The 17,109-nt window shown below is 61.0% G+C and overlaps 6 protein-coding genes across 6 annotated transcripts; 3 read left to right on the top strand and 3 right to left on the bottom strand.

The window, feature by feature from the left end:
• Window positions 1-1,845: 1,845 nt before the first annotated feature.
• BDZ90DRAFT_154754 (aldolase) lies at window positions 1,846-3,276 on the top strand. Its single transcript, XM_025503565.1, has 2 exons — window positions 1,846-2,008; window positions 2,129-3,276. Exon 2 carries the CDS (start codon window positions 2,130-2,132, stop codon window positions 3,021-3,023), a length of 894 nt encoding a protein of 297 aa, XP_025363283.1. The 5' UTR covers window positions 1,846-2,008; window position 2,129; the 3' UTR covers window positions 3,024-3,276.
• BDZ90DRAFT_154716 (FMN-dependent alpha-hydroxy acid dehydrogenase) lies at window positions 3,037-4,503 on the bottom strand. Its single transcript, XM_025503564.1, has 3 exons — window positions 4,219-4,503; window positions 3,563-4,139; window positions 3,037-3,484 (listed from the first exon to the last, which is right to left on the bottom strand). Exons 1-3 carry the CDS (start codon window positions 4,341-4,343, stop codon window positions 3,050-3,052), a joined length of 1,137 nt encoding a protein of 378 aa, XP_025363282.1. The 5' UTR covers window positions 4,344-4,503; the 3' UTR covers window positions 3,037-3,049.
• Window positions 4,504-4,657: 154 nt separating this feature from the next.
• BDZ90DRAFT_218987 (MATE efflux family protein) lies at window positions 4,658-6,630 on the bottom strand (the record flags this gene model as incomplete). Its single annotated transcript, XM_025504385.1, has 2 exons — window positions 4,658-5,589; window positions 5,679-6,630. 2 exons carry the CDS (start codon window positions 6,628-6,630, stop codon window positions 4,658-4,660), a joined length of 1,884 nt encoding a protein of 627 aa, XP_025363281.1.
• A 1,080-nt stretch (window positions 6,631-7,710) lies between these two features.
• Window positions 7,711-9,747, bottom strand: BDZ90DRAFT_154701 (hypothetical protein). The gene has a single exon (XM_025503563.1). It carries the CDS (start codon window positions 9,367-9,369, stop codon window positions 8,056-8,058), a length of 1,314 nt encoding a protein of 437 aa, XP_025363280.1. The 5' UTR covers window positions 9,370-9,747; the 3' UTR covers window positions 7,711-8,055.
• Window positions 9,748-9,814: 67 nt separating this feature from the next.
• BDZ90DRAFT_231634 (hypothetical protein) lies at window positions 9,815-15,460 on the top strand. The gene is made up of 2 exons (XM_025505937.1): window positions 9,815-10,521; window positions 10,616-15,460. Exons 1-2 carry the CDS (start codon window positions 10,159-10,161, stop codon window positions 15,374-15,376), a joined length of 5,124 nt encoding a protein of 1,707 aa, XP_025363279.1. The 5' UTR covers window positions 9,815-10,158; the 3' UTR covers window positions 15,377-15,460.
• A 272-nt stretch (window positions 15,461-15,732) lies between these two features.
• Window positions 15,733-17,001, top strand: BDZ90DRAFT_259693 (glycosyl transferase; the record flags this gene model as incomplete). The annotated part of the gene is made up of 3 exons (XM_025508185.1): window positions 15,733-16,122; window positions 16,213-16,625; window positions 16,701-17,001. 3 exons carry the CDS (start codon window positions 15,733-15,735, stop codon window positions 16,999-17,001), a joined length of 1,104 nt encoding a protein of 367 aa, XP_025363278.1.
• Window positions 17,002-17,109: the final 108 nt, after the last annotated feature.

Below are 17,109 nucleotides of genomic sequence, written 5' to 3'. Positions count from 1 at the left end.
TTGAGCAGGCTGAGCGGGCGTCTCTCCTTGAGCAGGCTGAGCGGGCGTCTCTCCTTGAGCAGGTGGATGAGCGGGCTGAGCGGGCGTCTCTCCTTGAGCAGGCTGAGCGGGCGTCTCTCCTTGAGCAGGCTGAGCGGGCGTCTCTCCTTGAGCAGGTGGTTGAGCAGGCTGAGCGGGCGCCTCTCCTTGAGCAGGCTGAGCGGGCTGAGCAGGCTTTGCGGGAACCTCTGGCTGAGCAGCAGTCTCTGACTCGTGTTGAGTAGGCGTTGCGGGCTGAGCTGGAGTCTCCGGCTGGATGGACGTCTCCTGCTGCGGCCCGGCAGAAGGCGTGTTTGGCACAGTGGACGGAGTGTCTGGTTGAGTGGGTGGCAACGCTGGCTGAGCAGGAGCGCGGTCTGGTTGAGCTGGCGACTGTGGCGTATCGGACTGAGGGGGAGCCTGTGGTTGAACGGCGCCAGGCTACGAAGGGCTTGTTGGAGGTTGTTTCTCTGGCTGGGCAGGAACGTTGGGCTTCGCCGGATCATTGCCCTGAGCAGGTGGAGGCTTGACTGGAGCAGGGTTTGATCCATGGAAAGGTGGCAGAGGCGCGGGTACTGGACGAGGTCGAGGCTGAAGAGGCGCTGGCTTCGGGTGCGGTTGCGGCTTCGGCTGCGGTTGAGGCTTCGGCTGGGGAAGTGGCTGGCTTCCTGTCGTCTTTTTCTTCTTCTTGTCGCACTTGCCCTTGTCTACGCGATGGAAGATGCGTTTTAGCCCCAACATATTCACATGTCGCATCGCACTGATACTCACAGCAGTACCCGCTCTGGCAGTCGTCATCTGCGGAGCACTTGCGCCCTAGGGCCTTTCTCACATCGCACTTGCCATTGTGGCAGTACTGTGACTTGCATTGAGTTGCACGCTTGCAGCTGACACCATTGTCTCGATTGTTGCCGCGAAGTGGGAGGCTGGGAAGAGCCTGAGCCGTCGATAGGGCGAGAAGGGTGAAGGTGAAGAGCGTCGCGAAGCGCATCGCAGAGGGGGAGGGAGGAGGGAGAGGGAGGGGTGGAGGTGATGAGGCCACAAGCCTTTGCGGCGATCATGTCTCCTTATGTAGCACCTTGTCAAGCCCACCTGCTCGTGCAGCATCGTTGATCTCCTTCTCATCCTCGATGGAACAACAGGTGTTGCGACGCGCCGCTCGGACCCACATCTAGGTCCAGGCCCCGATTGAGGGGAGATGAGATGCAAGAAGCGTCCCGCTGTGGTCCAGAAAACTCGCAATAGCTGCTCCGCCCGACCTGATCGAGATGCCAGCACGCTTGAGCACCGCGGCGCTCGACACCCCTTGGCGAGAGAGGTCCGAGCGTCCGGGACGTAAAGTGGTGCTCTAGAGCTCCTCCTGCGCTGCTCCTCTTGCGCTCCTCTTGCGCTGGTCTTCGGCTGCCCCGCCTTCCACGGCGTTTGGCCGGGATCAATGCACTGCAGGGGGCTTCGTCGACTTCTCGAACGCGAGCCCATCGAAACAAGCCACGGTCATTGTGGGGTAGCCGCAAGTGCCCGAGACGCAACGTTTGGCCGGAGCCTTACCATAGCTGTGACTCCATTGTGTGGCGGACTTGCCCGTGTAACAAGAGGAGGTCCGGCTCTTTTCAAGAGTCTGGACCTCATGATCTCACCATGCGAGATGTTCCCTTGGCTCGCCTGTGAGATGCTGAGCTGGAATCGTCGCTTCGCGAGCGGGAGCGAGAAAGAGGCAGGAGCAAAGTGGGTGCTATTCTCAACGGCGGGCGGGGAAGAACACGTGGCTACTTCCGAAGGTCAAGCCTCGTTCGTAGATAGCCTGCCAAAGGCCTTAGCCTGGTACCATTGGGAGTGAAATCGTCCCAATCTTTCGTCCCAATCTTGATGTCATTTGCGTATGATGGGGGCAAGGGCATCGTCCTCGAGCGCGATACGTGCTCGCGGGGGTCAGGGCGTCAAATGAGCGAAGTGCCGCCTGCGCTGCGCGAAAGATAGCGGCCGGATATTGGTAAGCAACCGCGAGCCGCGATAGCAGCAACTACCTCACCATGTAGCACAATGACAGCAGAGGGCGACTACCGACCTTGACTCCTCTCGCCCCCGCCACCACCACCACACCACCGCTCAGCATGTTCCGCGGAGTCCTCGCCGCCGTCCCCACGCCCTTCAGCGCTGATGGCCTTTCCCTCGACCTGTCGAAAATCCAGCCCCTCGTGGATCGTCTAGCCGACGCCAATTGCACCGGTGTCGTGGTAACGGGCACCACGGGCGAGTTCACCTCCCTTACACCCGAAGAGCACAAGGCCGTCATAAGAGCCTATGTGGCTGCGGTAGGCGATCGCCCCTTGAATGTCGTCGCGGGCTTCGGTGCGCTCAACACGCGCGCTGCGGAGGAGATGGCGCAATGGTGCGCTCAGACGCGGGGCATTGATGCCATCATGGTCGTGCCGCCCTTCTACGAGCGTCTCTCCTTCGAAGCGCTGCAATTCTTTCTATGTGCCGTCTCGACGGCGTGCGGTAGCTTGGATATTGTCTACTACCACGTCCCCTCGGCTACGGGGCTCCCCCTCACCGCCGACCAGATGCGAGAGTTGGCCAAGATACCGCGAATGCGCTACATCAAGGACACGTCGGGCAATGCTCCCCACGCCATCGACCATGTATGCAACACTGCTGCTGGGCAGAGGATGGCCCACTTCAACGGCACGGACACCTTTACCTTTGCCGCTCTGGCCATGGGCGCAGAGGGCGTCGCATGGGGTGTCGCGTCCGTTGCGCCGTACGAGTCAGTAGCTCTTTATCAGGCTCTGGTCGAGGAGCAGGACCTCAAACAGGCAAAGGAGATCTGGTCACTCCTATATCCTATTGCCGCGTGCCTCGAGTCGGTCAACTACCCTGCGGGAGTCAAGGCTGCGCTCGATGTGCTGGGCCTGCCCATGGGTCCTGTACGCGCCCCTACTCTGCCCTTGTCAGGCGACGATGTTGCGCGTCTCAAGGGTGTGGTTGCTCGTGTCAAAAAGTAGACGTGCGTACACGCCAGCGCTGGTTGCTACATTTTCGCTTTTCCTGTGCTCTCAAGCGTCCTGTACATTCCATCGCTGCCCATCAAAGCCAGGTGCTCCCTCTTTATCTCGCCTACCCGACGACAGCCCATCAGCGCCATGACGATCCTGAACTCCTCTTCCAACAGATTGAGCGCCAGCCTCACCCCTTCCTCACCCTTGTATGCGAGGCCCCAGACCGCGGGTCGACCGATCCAGACGTGCTGAGCGCCGAGAGCGAGAGCCTTGAACATGTCACTGCCGCGCCTGATACCGCCGTCTAGGTGGACGGGAATCCGGCCAGCTACCGCGTCTACGATGGCTGCGAGACAGTCGATAGTGGCGGGTACCCCATCAAGCTGGCGTCCTCCGTGGTTGCTGACGATGAGTCCGTCTGCACCTGCCTCGACGGCGAGTTCCGCATCCTCGGGGGTGAGGATGCCCTGCGTGCGCGTGGGTGAGCAAGTCGTGAGCGACTCTGGTAATCTTCAGCACAGTACGAGCCTCTCGCCTGGCCCCACCTTGAGCCAGACCTCCATACTCGTCACCCCCTTCAACCACCTGACCGTCTCCCATCCTCCCTTGGTCTCATACTCCATCCACCCCACAGCCGTCTCGAGGGACCCGGCCGGATTGAAATGAGGCAGGTTCCCCCACTTGAGATGACCAGGATAGCTGAACCCATTGCGTTGCTCATTGACCCGCTTGCCCAGATACACACAGTCCACCGTAACGAAAAGGGCGCGATACCCCGCCGCCTCGGCCCGGCGAATGAGCTGAAGATTGGTGTCCTCATCCTTGACCAAGCTTAGCTGCTGTGCCAGTGGTACTCTCCCCGCCGTAGAGGCAGCTACTGCCTCGAGGCTAGAATTACTCCACGTCGAGAGGCACATCGCCACCTCTTTGCCCGCAGCAGCGCGGCCCGTTCCCTCTTCGGCGTCAGGGTGGGCCAAGCCATGCCCTGCAGCTGGGGCGATTCCGCAGGGAAAGGAGACGCGACTACTCAGGCAGAGAGTGCTGAGGTCGATGCAAGTCACGTCCACCATGACGCGAGGGCGAAGACGATATCGAGCGTACGCGGAGCAGTTGTCGCCGGAGCTGTGGAGGAGGGAGGTGGTGTGCAGTTCAGTGCTGGAGACGACAAGCTACAGATGTGTGTCGATTGAGCGTGACTGACGTCTGTTCATCCATCGACCCGCCGTTGAGGTAGTCCCTCGCCATAAGCGACATCTTGGCGCTGCCCTCTCTCGCCAGGTCCGAGATGGTGAAGACGAGGCCGTCGTAGCTTGGAGATCTATTCATACTGTCGTCAGAGGAGCGAGGAAGGCATGATGATTTGAAGATGGAGATAAGCTAGACGAGAAGGCTTCACAGCAGCGTGAGAAAGCCGGAGCATCGGCGACGTGGGTACGGGCACGGTTCCGGGTACGGGTTCGCGGCAATTGACTGATTGAGGAGCGAGGATGATGAATAATACTTTTCGATGGCGATGAGCCTGCCCTCTAGTGCCTGCGAGATAAGGAGTGAGTGATTGGCGAAGAGCATTACAAGTTGCGCATGAGCGTTTAGAGCATTGCTTTGGATGACTGAGTGAGAGCGCGCATGACCACGCGCGTCTAGACATTATTCGCAGAAGAGAAGGAGGGTCGCTCCGATCTCCCCGGCCCCGCGGTCTGCTGCTTGCGCTGTCGTGCTCCATTGGCCACGAGGGGTGGACCGTCCTGCTCCGAGACGGCCGTGGTAGTCGCCGCAGCAGCAGAAGGAGCGTGCCCTGCACCACCACCGGGGAAATCTTCGGTCATCCTGGCCTGCACCTTTGCCACCTCGGCATCCCAGTCGGTGCGGTAGACAAGCCACATGCCTCCCGCAGAGGAGATGGTCAGGGCCACGGTGAGGCCCATCCACATGCCCGGCAGACCGTACTTGCCCTGGAAGGTGAGCCACGTACCCAGCGGGAGAGCAATGACGTAGTAAGCTACCACGTTCAGGTAGGCGCCGAGATGCTGGCGACCCGTACCGCGGAGGATGCCGCCCGTCACGCCGGCTACGCCGTCGGTCACCTGGAAGAGGGCGAGGAGCGGGAGTGTCTTGAGGAGCAGATCGATGACCACCTGGTCGGTAGAGAAGAGTCGGGCAATCGGATCGCGGAAGATCATGATGAGCGAGCTGTTGACCACACCACAGGCAAGGCTGAGCCCCACGCCCGCATAGCTGCTAATTTGTGCGTCTCGCGGCTTGCGTGCCCCGAGCAAGTTTCCTACTCGCACGGCCGCGGCGACGGAGATGGCGAACGGCTGTTGGTAGAAGATGCTCGAGCACACCAGGAGGACACTCTGTGCTGCGAGCGGGGTGGTGCCGAGGAGGGAGGTGATGAGGGAGGAAATCTCCCATGCCCACCATTCGGAAGAGATGGCCAGGAAGCCGTAGAAGCCGAGGGAGAGGCAGGGAAGGATATTTGCTGGTTTGGCCGCGGAGGAGAGGGACCAGCCGCCCCAGGCTGTGCGAGGGGCGATGTAGCATTGTCCGAGTGCGAGGAAGAACATGAGCCCTGCGCGCGCGAGGAGCATGAATAAGGGTGGGGAGGCAGGAATGGTCAGCAGAGGACAAGACGAGGAGTCAGGACGCGCGCCCACTCACAGTTGGAAATGGCACTCGCCAGCGGTGCTCCCACGAAGCCGAGTCTGATACTCTCCGGGCCCCACACAAGCAGGTAGTTCATCAAGGCGTTAAGCGGCGAAACGAAGAGCAGCACGACGGTGGATGCGCTCATCAACCCTTGCGCTTGTAGATAGCGCCTGCACACCTCGAAGCCAGCGTAGGCGGGCACGCCAGGCAGCATAACACGCAGGTACACGCCACTGAGGCGCGCTACCTCCGCCTCCTGACCCAGAGCGAGCAGGAGCTTTTCGGCGTAGAGCCACATGACGGCAATGGGCAGGCAGAGGAATGCGACAATGATCGCCATGCTCTGCGAGTAGACGCCTACGCGCTTAGGCTGTTGCGTGAAGGCGGGCGGGAGGAGGGAGTCCAATGCAGAGATGTAGCCGGAGAGGAGGGAGAAGGCTGTGACGTTTGCCGTCATTGAGGAGAGGGATGCCGCGGCGAGCTGAATAGTGCCCAGGTGACCAATGGAGAAGACGGACACGACATTGAGGGAGAGCTCGAGGAGGTGGGTGCCCCAGACCGGAAGAGAGTACATGGTCATGACGCCCAGCTCGCGACGGCGAACATGCTCCGTGGACTCATGGGCGATCTCGTCTATGTCCTCTGCGTGGGGCGGGTGAGGGGAAGCCAAGTGGCCGATGTTGGACCAGGCGCTGCTCGAAGGGTGGCCGAGGGCGTGCGGACCTCCACCGCGATGCAGATGCGGGTCGGCGGATATGATCGACTGGTAGCCGGCTGAGCTGGATCGACGATTGGCTGCGTGATGCTTCGTGTCCGAGGGGGAGCGAGGCCCACCCGCGAGGAGGGGAGAACGCTCCGAGTGCGCTGCTAGGCCTGATTGGCCCTGTTCTTGGTCATTGTCGAGCTGTTGCCTCGTCAAGGAAGGTCGTGTGAGCCATGAGTCTTGCAGCAATCGGCCTGGCATCGGTGTAGGGTCGTTGTCCTCCCATTCTGCGCCATCGCCATCTGCAATTGCCTCTTCCTCTGTACGCATGTCTGCTCCAGGTGGTGGCAAGTAGGCGTCTCCGCCCAGGAGTAGCGAGCTGGAGAGCAAGCCACCAACATTGTGCGGCGGCGCATGCTGGTGATGCGCATGAGCAGCCGTTGGAGGAGACATGGCAGCGTCCTGCGCCTCGATGGCAGACATGGTGAGTGGCACTCCCCTTCCAGTGCGCGCATAGTACGACTGCGACATGCCCGTGTCGTTCGACGCCTGCCCACCACCGGCAGCCGCAGCATTGTTGTGATCTCTCGATGGCCTCCTGGGCGTACGATCGGCATCTTCATCGATGCTCAAGTGGCTCATGCTATCCTCGGCGTCATGCCTAGACGAGAAGGCGTCTGCATCCTCTGACGCCTCTTCGTCCATCGATGCGAGGGCCTCGCTGCGCTGCTCGACCGCCTCCGACTCGGCTGCTTCGTCGGTCGACTCTGCGATGCGTTGCGCGAAGGAAGACGAGTAGGACGAGGACTGGATGAGACCGTAGTCTCGTTGCATTAGAGGCGCTGTGGGCGAGGCGCGAGAGAGCGAGAGAAAGAGCAGTCATAGGGGAGCGCTGCGTTAGTCTGGTGTCTTGGAGTAGGCGCGACTGTGACTCACAAATGCCTCGATTAGGGAACGACATGATGTCTGCTGCTGCTGCAAATGGGCAGACGGCGGCGTAGCTGCGATAAGAGGGTCGGCGTCGGCGAAGAAGTGGTTGCTATTCGTAGACCAGCGGGGAGAGACAGAAGAGTAAATGAAGATGATGATGACGACGAAGACGACGAAGGTGATGGTGATGCCGAGTCTAGTCTGCTTCTACGACCTCTGAGATGAGGCAATGAAGATGAAAGAGAAGAGTCGAGAGTTGTGTTCGTCCTGCCCGTCGGTGGCTGCTTTGCTTGCTGCACGACGTCGTAACGGTGTGCGAGCGGCGGCGCTCAGATGCAAGGGAAGATTTCGCGGGGTTGAGCCGCCTGAGCGACAAGCTCGAGGGCCACGACGGGCGCACCAAGAGCCGGTCGAGGCGATGCGATGCGATGAGACGCTGCGACGCTGCGAGGCGGACTGAGAGAGCAGCGCGCCACGCGATTGGTTGGTTGGTTGGTTGGTTGGACCCCTTGAGAGCTCAAAAGTCGCAGCGGGCCAAAGTCTGACCTGACGCAACCCATTCTCACTACCACGACGAAGCGTCAGTCACGGCGAGCACTTGAGAAGAAACGAGGGCTGTGGTATGGTACAACAGATTGATTGATGATCGATGGGGCCTCTGCAGTCGACGCGAGAAGTAAAGAAACGTTGGGCGATACAACACGATGAATAGAGTAGCGGTCACGAAGTAATCAGGTAGCAAGGATCAAGGTAACTTCACCAGCACCCCGGTGCGAAGTAGACGTCTCGCATGTCGTGGCGGTGCGCGCCTCGATGACGCGGATGATGATGGGGGCGCTTGCGATGACGACGATGGCCGCGGTGGGAGGATCGCTGACGATGGGCGTCAGGCTCGAGCTTTTCATCCGCTGCATCAGTCTCACCAGCGGGCTTGTGATCGTCTCGCTGGGCATCTTGCTCGTCCTCTGACCCAGAGGAGGAAGAAGAAGACGAGGAGGAAGACGACTCGGTCAAAGATGCAGTCTCCTCCCTCTCATCTTGGCATTGATACCACGCTGCGTGCTTGCAGTGGCAAGCACGGCGTGGCGGGCGTGGCGGGCAAGGTTCTACCCATCCTCCCCACGACGCGCCTCGGGCCTGGACGGGAACCTCGAAGGGTCTGAACTGCCCGAGATGATGGGTAGGCGCCCCTGAATGCCAAGCGTGATGAGGCGGAGGGGACGGGGGTGGTAGACCTGGGCAGTACGATCGCCTGCCTCTGCAGCTGTGTTGGTGGCCTCCCCGCCCTCTCTGACACTGACGTCCACGAGGTGGGGGTGGAGGAGGGTGGTGATGATGACGACGATGTCCACGAGGTGGGCCGTGATGGTGAGCATCATCATGATGGTGCTCATCGAGAGACGGCGTCATATCGAGGCGGACGAAGTCATCTTCGAGGTGGGCGAGCTCGTTGTCATGCGAGTCCGTGTCATAATGACGATGATGGTGGTGGTGGTGGTGCGGACCACGAGTGTGGTGGCGGCCATGTTGCGGCTGCAGGTGATACCAGCCTGCGCCTTGTTCATGATGAGGCGGAGGCGGGGAAGGGCGAGAATGACAGCCATTTGGGCGGTGGTAATGCGGAGGCGCAAAATCATCGCGGAGGCCATGGAAGGGAGACCGGCGAGTCCCTGCATGGTGAGAGGGTGGTGAAGGGGGATGTCCGTGAGGAGGGCCTGGTGGGCCGTGGGGATGATGAGGATGGCGAGAAGGAGAGGGAGGAGAAGGCGGGTGAGGCGCATCAGGTGGAGGCGGAGGCCCACTTGGTGTGCCATACTGGCGTCCAAGGCGATGCCATTCGCGCCCACAGCCGCCAGGATGATGGCCACCACGGTGGCGAGCGTAGCCGCCCCGCCCAGGAGCGAAGAGGCCAGGTGGGGGCCCTCTCATGTCAAAGCCACAATTAGTTTCGAGGGGCATGTGGTGCCACGGACCTTCAGCATATCGGCGAAGTCCGAAGCTCGTAGGCAACTCGAAGTAGTCGTAGGCTTGACGAGGGGCAGGGTAGGCTGGTGCGTGAGGGGGAAACATCTTGGGTGGATGAAGAGGAGGGGCAAGACAGAGCACTCCTCCATCTCGATGGGCACCCTTTTATACCTTTTGTCGTCAATCCACGCTGAGTGCTCAGCATGCGTTTCGTCTTCAAGAGTCCGCAGCTCTTGCCACCATCCATGCCTTCACAGCCACGCCGAGTAATGGCCTGTCTCCGGCCCTGTTGCTGCGCATCGAGACTGAGCCGCGCCGAGGAGAGTGGGGACGGAAGGGGCGCGTGGCGGGCGGTGTTGCCAAACGGCAGCGCAGCCGGCATAGCTTAGGCAGGCCAGGCTCAGCGTTTGGCTGCCCTGCGCTTGACTCGATCGACTTCTTCGCAATGCTCAATGATGGCCTCATCTGTGAACAACGTCAACGGCATGGTATGATTCGTATCATCGACCGCACTGCGTTTAGTGACTCTGTATGCGGTGTGCGACCGACTCGTGGGAAGCTCTTGCCTCTGTCCGTCTCTGCGTGTTGGGATGCAAGGCTGCATCTCGCTCTCCCCATTTCCTCCTTGGCGGGCAGCCAGACGAGGCGCGAGATGAGGGGAGACGACCGACACGAACGAGGCGGGACGAGCGAGCGAGCTTCTTTGGAACCCCTGTCCGCTCGCGACTGCCCCCCTTTTCTCTATCATCTCGCAGCTAGCTCGTTGGTGGCGGCGTACGAACAACACTCGACTCGAGGCTTCTTCCCTTCTTCTCATCTTCTGAGCCATCATCGTCTCAGCCACGAAGACGTAGCAGCCAGTCGAGTCGAGAGTCTCGGCCGCCCCACATCACGATGTCATCGTCGCGGCAACAAGGGCAGCCGCCGCCGCACACGCACACGCAGCACACGGAGGAGTCGCTCCTCTCCTCACACGACGATTCTGCGGCCTCACTCAGCACAACGCCGAAACAGAGCTACATTACAGCGTCGGCGGGTGGCACGGGCACATCGAGCAACGAAACCAGCTGGGCGCAATCGCCTGGCGTCAACATGAACAGCCCCTCGTCATTTCGACCTGGCCCACGCGGTGGGGTACGCAATGCTGCGTCATCGTCCTTCTCTGCGAGAGATTCAACATTTTCTGACGAGGGGAGCAGTCAAGGTGCGGGGACGACGGGGGGAGGCACACTCGGGAGGGGAATACCGCCTATTACCGTGAGTTGATTGATTGCTTCAATCCACGAGGGCGGCGAGGGCGAGCGAGATAGCTGACCCGACTCGTCGTTACCCACGCACGCAACGCACGCAGCAACGTCCATCGTCGCGCCTTCGTGGTGGATCCACATCCAGCTCAAGAGAGTTGACATTCACCACCTACCCACTGCAGCCAGGCAGCGGCCCCAATCGCCTTGGCACCGCCGCCCCCTACTCGATGTACGCCCCCTCGGACGTAGACGCGCAGTCCCTCTCTGGGCTCTCGGCTTCAGAGCTAGGCGCTGATGAGTCTGGAGAAGAGCTACCTCCTCCATCCGCATCTCGCCCCTCCAACACTCGAGCTGCAGCCAGTAGCCAGACCGTCTCTACGCAAGCTACCAGCAGGCAACATCGTCGTTCCTCTGCTGCGCCTGGCTCTCGATCCCAGTCACGCCAACGGCGCTCCAGCGCAGCCTTCGCCCGCTCGGGAGACGACGACGACGATGATGATGACGACAATCGCGGCGCGTACGGTCCACTCGATGAAGAGGACGATGAGGTAGTCCCGCAGGATCGCGGCGAGGAACTTGTCCGTCGCAGAATGAAGGCCAGACAGAAGGAGAAGCGCAGGAAGGAAAAGGAGGCGCAACGTAAAGCACAGCGAGCAGAGCAGCAGCAGCAAATGCAGCAACAGCCAGCTTCACGCCCCACCTCACCCCGCATTCGCCAAGCAAGTTCAGCCGCCCTGGCTCGTACAGCCAGCCCGACCCCATACCTTCCTCCCGAGTCGGCCGGCTCAGTCACGAGCGATCCCGGCGGAGGAGCAAGCAGCACTCTCACGCGGGATGGTCGTCCCACCTACATCCCGCTCCCCATCCCTCCGCGATCTGCGGCAGAAGGGGGAAGACTCTCTCCGGGCCTGGCAGGTCCGGCAACGAGCCCTGGACCCATGAGCTTTCGTCAGGCACTCTCATCCGCCGGGGCAACTGGCAGCAACGCCCCCTCGAGTCATGCTGCATATCCCTCCCCACATGGACATATTCGTCGTCCCAGCGCTCCGACCGCCGCTGAGAGAAGGGCAAGCAGTATCGCCCCTGGTGCTATGAGCCTGCCAAGGAACGCTTCGGCGCAGAGACAGAGTCAGGCACCCGACGTTTTCTTTGATGGTGCGGGTGCGGCGGCAGGAGGAGGAGCTGCAGCGGGTGCAGGAGGAGAGTCTGTTGCTGGAGCTAGCAGTACGAGCGACGAGGAGGAGCATGGAGACGAGGGCAGAGATACCGTTGCTGATCTGCGCGAGGCACGTCATCCTCCCCAACCTCAATCGCGACGAGGAGACGACGGCGAGGAAGCGGATGGAGACGGAGCAGGACCTGGCAGTGGGGACGACGAAGGCGACAAGGACGACGAGGAGGCAGGCGACGAAGACGCCCTCTCCCCTGAGGACTCAGCCTCTGCGTCCGACGGCGCCGACCCTGAAGACGTCGAGTATACCCTCAAGGACCGCCAAGACGCCATCAACATCGAGCATCCCTTCGGTCTTCCTATCTGGAAGCCCGCGCTCTACAAGAAGAGCCGTACCGTCACCCGCAACGCTGAGAATGACCTGCACTCCGTGCCTAGCAGAGCAGCGGAGCGTCACCTCCTCCCTGGGAATATTCTGTGGACCGTCCTGTTTGGCAGCTGGCTAGGCGCGCTCTGCGTGCTGGCTAGCCTGCTCCTCCGACTGGTACCCATCGGCGGCACGCGCTATGCACGAGTGGCATGGGAGCTTGGCGGGTACCTCTTCTGGCCATTTGGCAAGTTCGTCGAGGTAGAGATCAGCGCGACCACGGGCGAGAGGTCGGCCCCCGCTCGCATTGACGGGAACAACAAGTGGTCCTTCGTGGCCAAGGACGACTCGCGCAGCATGCACGACGGGGAGAACAGCACGTACACCACAGCATTCACGCCCGTAGCTGCTCGCTTCCCACACGACCATGAGCACCGCATCGCGTTCAACGCTCGCAGACCGAGGCCCGTCAGTCACGCCGAATCGGACGCTTCGGCCGGTGGAGGCTTGGAGAGATATGATACCATTCGCCCGGGAGATGTAGCTGCAGCTGAGGCGGGGGGGAACAGCTCTGGCTCGTCGGCATCGGAGGGAGCCAAGCACTCCAATGTCATTACGCCCAAGGCGAGCGGCGATTCAGGAGCAAGGCTGTCCTCCGCATCCATGGGCAACACTGCCGCCTCGGAGACGACTCCACTCAAGGGCAAGGGCAAGAATCGCAGCAGTGCTTCGTACGGAGCCACAGCTGATGGTGATGACGAGGAGTCGTTCGAGGACGACGATGAAGCATCCCGCATCGAGCGCGAGCTGGAGATCTACGAGTACGTCGCTGATGACCAAGGGCGGGATGTGGGCGTGAGTGGAAGATGGCTCGGCGCAGCGGCGTACGGCCTCGTCTTCTGGCTGGTGATTGCGCCTGTGCTCGGGCTCATCTGCCTCGCCTGCTGGGGAATGGTCGTCACCATTCCGATGGCGAAGCTGACGTGGGTTTTGATCAAGAACCTGGCCAACCGTCCCCTAGCTCTACACTTCGGCTCTGCTCTCGAGCAGCACGAGGAGCGCTCATCCTCCGATGCTACCCTCGACGATGCGGCGAAGAAGATCTTCCTTCCCCTCAAGCCTGGCCAAGCGAAAGTGGGACCCCTCAATACGACCAACGGCCTCCAACCGCTCTCTGCCCGCCGAAGCAAGATTTTGCTCTGCACGTATCGCGCCATCGGGCTGCAGTACTACAAGTACACCGTGGGCGGCGTGAACATCCTATTCGTCAATACGCTCCCCTTTGTGGGCTTTACGATCTTCGACTTCTTCTTCCTCGAGCCGTACGTCATCAAGCACCCGAGTCTGCACGGTGGCCTTCTGGCTTGGGTTTCCAGCCAGTCAGTCATCTTCGTCTGTGCGCTGGGGTCGGTCATCCCCTTGAGCTACTTCATCGGTATGGCAGTGGCGTCCATCTCGGCGCAGTCTTCCATCGGTATGGGCGCGGTAATCAACGCCACCTTCGGTTCCATCATCGAGATCATCCTCTACGCCATCGCCTTGACACAAGAGAAGGCTCGCCTTGTGGAGGGGTCCATCATCGGCTCCATCCTAGCCGGCGTGCTCCTCATGCCCGGCCTCTCCATGTGCAGCGGCGCTACCCGCCGAAAAGAGCAGCGCTTCAACGCTCGCTCGGCAGGCGTCACCTCCACCATGCTCATCATGGCCATCATCGGAATCCTGACGCCCACGTTGTTCTACCAGATCTACGGCACATTCCAGCTCACTTGTACGGGATGCCCGACGGACGGGGTGGTGGGACAGGACTGGACGTGCAAGCGCTGTTTCTACGAGCACGTGCCGCCTGCAACGGATCCCTTCTATCAGCACAGCGTCAAGGGGCTGATGTACACATGTACCGTAATCCTCGTGTTGAGCTACGCCATCGGGCTGTGGTTTAGTCTGCGCACGCACGCGAGCCAGATTTGGCAGAATACCCAACAAGCTGCGGCGCCTCTCCATGCTGGGCCGGGCCAGCATGCCACGCAACAACACCACGCCACTGGAGCGCCAGGCGAGACGATCACGACTGCACCTACCTTCCTGCAGATCCCGTCGGCGCAGCGAGCGTCCATCTACAAGAAGCTCCTCCCCGCGTCCATGATTCAGCAGCTCCTCCCAACGACGAACGCTGCGGGCAGCAAGGGCAATACTCTGCGAGCGGGCGGCGGGGCTACTTCTGGCGATGGCGCAGTGCAGGGTCTACCTACCTCCTCTGAACCGCCACCATTGCGCCTGCCCGAGTCCTTCTCGCAGGAGGACTACGCCAAGGCGATGGCCTTCACGGCGAGTGCTTTCCAGACGGCCATCCAGCAGCATCAGCGCGAGCAAGCGGCGGCGGCCGCAGCAGCAGCGAGTGGTAGCAGCGGATCAGGGGTTGGCTCTTCCCGCCCTGTCTCGCGAGTAGGGTCGCATCAACACCAACGCTCTTCGACGGCAGCCACCGCCGTGCCGAGCGAGCAGACGCACACGGCGCGAGGCAACTCGATGGTGGAGACGGAGCCCGACCACCACCACCAGCAGCATGGCATCAATGTCCCCGCTCCAGCTGGAGTGACTGGCGCAGCCCACCCGCCGGTCAATCAGGCAGTAGGAGGCGATCACGGCGGCGGGCACGGTGGGCATGATGCCCCCTCGTGGTCACGCGGCGTCTCCCTCACTGTCCTCCTCTCCTGCACGGTCCTCTACGCCATCATCGCCGAAATCCTCGTAGACGTAGTCGACGTCGTCCTCGACGGGTCAGGGATTGACGAGAAGTTCCTCGGTGTCACCCTCTTCGCCTTGGTGCCCAACACGACGGAGTTCATGAACGCTATGAGCTTCGCCATCAATGGAAATATCGCGCTCTCCATGGAGATTGGGAGCGCGTACGCACTGCAGGTGTGCCTGATCCAAATACCGGCCATGGTTGCTTGGTCGGCGTACTACAACTACTCGCGCGGAATCGGCGGTGTACCGCTCATTCATCGCAGCTTTACGCTCATCTTCCCGCGCTGGGATGTCATTGCGATCATCTTTTCGGTCTTCCTCCTCACCTACACGTACATCGAGGCCAGGAGCAATTACTACCGCGGGTCGATCTGTATACTGAGCTACTTGGTGCTGGTAGCGGGCTTCTACTTTGCGCCGGGGACGGGAGATACCGAGGCGCCTGGAGATGGTGCGCCTGAGGACTTTGTAGCGGCGACGACGGTGGGAGTCTCTATGGCGTGGGAGACGGCCAAGGCTGCTGGTCTTGGGTGGGGCCAGATGATGCAAGCGGCTTGGGGTGCTCTGTACACGCGATGAGAGATGATGCAGATGTTGATGTAGACTTTACGATTCCTACTTACTCTTTATTCTCCTCTAACGATTGATTCTCGCCTTGCCGTAGTAGCTCGCCGCCCTGAGATCGGGCCGAGAGGTGACGTGACGCCCAGCTGCATGAGCGCCGCCCGCCCAAGGCAAGGCGAGTGGAGTCGAGCCCGAGTCGACTGGACCAGAGAATCGACTTGCCCTGAGCGTCGAGTGCGGACTGCTGCGCCTTGACTCCCCGACTACACCGTCACATCGAATCACCAGATCATCCTGCTGACTCCTCCATAGACGTTGAGCACAGCGACGACGACGACAACGACGACGACGATCCTTGGTGCTCGCCCGCAATGGCCGGTCGCCACCTCAATCTGCGCATCATAGCGCCCCTGACGCTCTTCCTCGTCGTCCTCTTCTTCGTCTACCGGGATCGCCACACGGTGCAGGACACACTGAGCTATTCGACCCGACCGCTATGGGACAAACCGTCCGACCCTGCTGTACTGCTGCCTCACTTGCATGCCGAGGGCTTGCCGTCAGACGATTTGGCTGCGTGTCAGAGGCATGGATGGGAGAAGTTGAGAGAGCCTACGCCGGGAATGGATCGCAGGTATCTCATTGATGCGGTTCTGTTTAGTACGGAGCTGGATCTACTCGAGATTAGGTTGAGGGAGCTGTGGGATGTTGTGGATCAATTTGTGGTGGTAGAGAGCACGCATACGCTGATGGGAGACGAGAAGGTCTGTGCTGCCATGCTGCGAGGCGAGAGAGAAGACGACTCACGTCATGCTGATGACCTGCCGAAATGCTCACACGCTCGCTCGCCACAGAACCTCACCTTCGCCGCAAATCGTCTGCGCTTCTCCCCGTGGGAGTCCAAGATTGCCTACCACAAGTACCAAGGCCGCCCCATGACGCAAAAGGACGGCGCCTTCACCCTAGCCAACGAGATGCGCGTCGGAGTCAACCACTTCATACACAACGTGCTCAAGCCGCCAGCCTCCTCCCTCCTCCTCATGGCAGACGTCGACGAGATTCCCTCGCACGCCTCTCTCTCCCTGCTCAAGGCGTGCGCCGCCCCATTGCCCATGCACTTGCAGATGCGCAACTACGTGTACTCATTCGAGTGGGTGACAGACAATCGTAGCTGGAGGGCCCAGCTGCATGAGTTGAACGATGGCAGCTCCTACATGCATGGCAAGACGAGCGACAACGCCCTCGCTGATGCCGGTTGGCATTGCAGGTGAGTACGTTGGGCGTGAGCACAGATAGAATGTCCCCCCTCTCATCGCCACCACCCCTTCGCTCCCCTCGCCAGCTTCTGCTTCCGCAACCTCTGGGAATTCACCTTCAAGATGAAGGGCGCCTCCCACGCTGACAGGCTCTACCATCGCCTAGACTGGCAGTCCTACCTCTCCCCGGAGCGCATACAGCGCAAGATCTGCTCAGGCGAGGATCTGTTCGACATGTTGCCCGAGGCGTACACCTGGGGCGAGTTGATCCAGCTATGGAGGGGGGCCACAAGGAGCTACTCTGCCGTCAATCTGCCAAAGGCTGTGGTGCAGGATGCGGGGAGATTCGGCTTCTTGTTGCCGGGAGGGTGTATGAGGGAGGCGTAGCAAAGCAAACGGGCCGGCCAACGTACGGTCGCTGATACCGCGGTGCGAGGGCATCGCTGCGTCTACGTAGGCTCGACGCAGGGGGCGGTTCATTGAGCTTCCGCAGTG

This window comes from Jaminaea rosea (genome assembly GCF_003144245.1).
Source record: "Jaminaea rosea strain MCA 5214 unplaced genomic scaffold BDZ90scaffold_4, whole genome shotgun sequence".
In the NCBI taxonomy this organism is placed as follows: Eukaryota; Fungi; Basidiomycota; class Exobasidiomycetes; order Microstromatales; genus Jaminaea; species Jaminaea rosea.
The sequence above is the reverse complement of the archived record's forward strand: the minus strand, read 5'-3'. Positions and strand labels throughout refer to the sequence as shown.

Excerpts from the sequence above, each read along its gene's own strand:
- BDZ90DRAFT_231634 (XM_025505937.1), top strand. The coding sequence starts at position 10,159 with ATGTCATCGTCGCGGCAACAAGGGCAGCCGCCGCCGCACACGCACACG. Across the intron at positions 10,522-10,615 it reads GGGGAATACCGCCTATTACC|CAACGTCCATCGTCGCGCCT; the intron begins GTGAGTTGATTG and ends CAACGCACGCAG.
- BDZ90DRAFT_154716 (XM_025503564.1), bottom strand. The coding sequence starts at position 4,343 with ATGAATAGATCTCCAAGCTACGACGGCCTCGTCTTCACCATCTCGGAC. Across the intron at positions 4,140-4,218 it reads GGGTCGATGGATGAACAGAC|CTCCGGCGACAACTGCTCCG; the intron begins GTCAGTCACGCT and ends CCTCCTCCACAG. Across the intron at positions 3,485-3,562 it reads GTATGGAGGTCTGGCTCAAG|GGCATCCTCACCCCCGAGGA; the intron begins GTGGGGCCAGGC and ends ACGCGCACGCAG.
- BDZ90DRAFT_154754 (XM_025503565.1), top strand. The coding sequence starts at position 2,130 with ATGTTCCGCGGAGTCCTCGCCGCCGTCCCCACGCCCTTCAGCGCTGAT.
- BDZ90DRAFT_154701 (XM_025503563.1), bottom strand. The coding sequence starts at position 9,369 with ATGTTTCCCCCTCACGCACCAGCCTACCCTGCCCCTCGTCAAGCCTAC.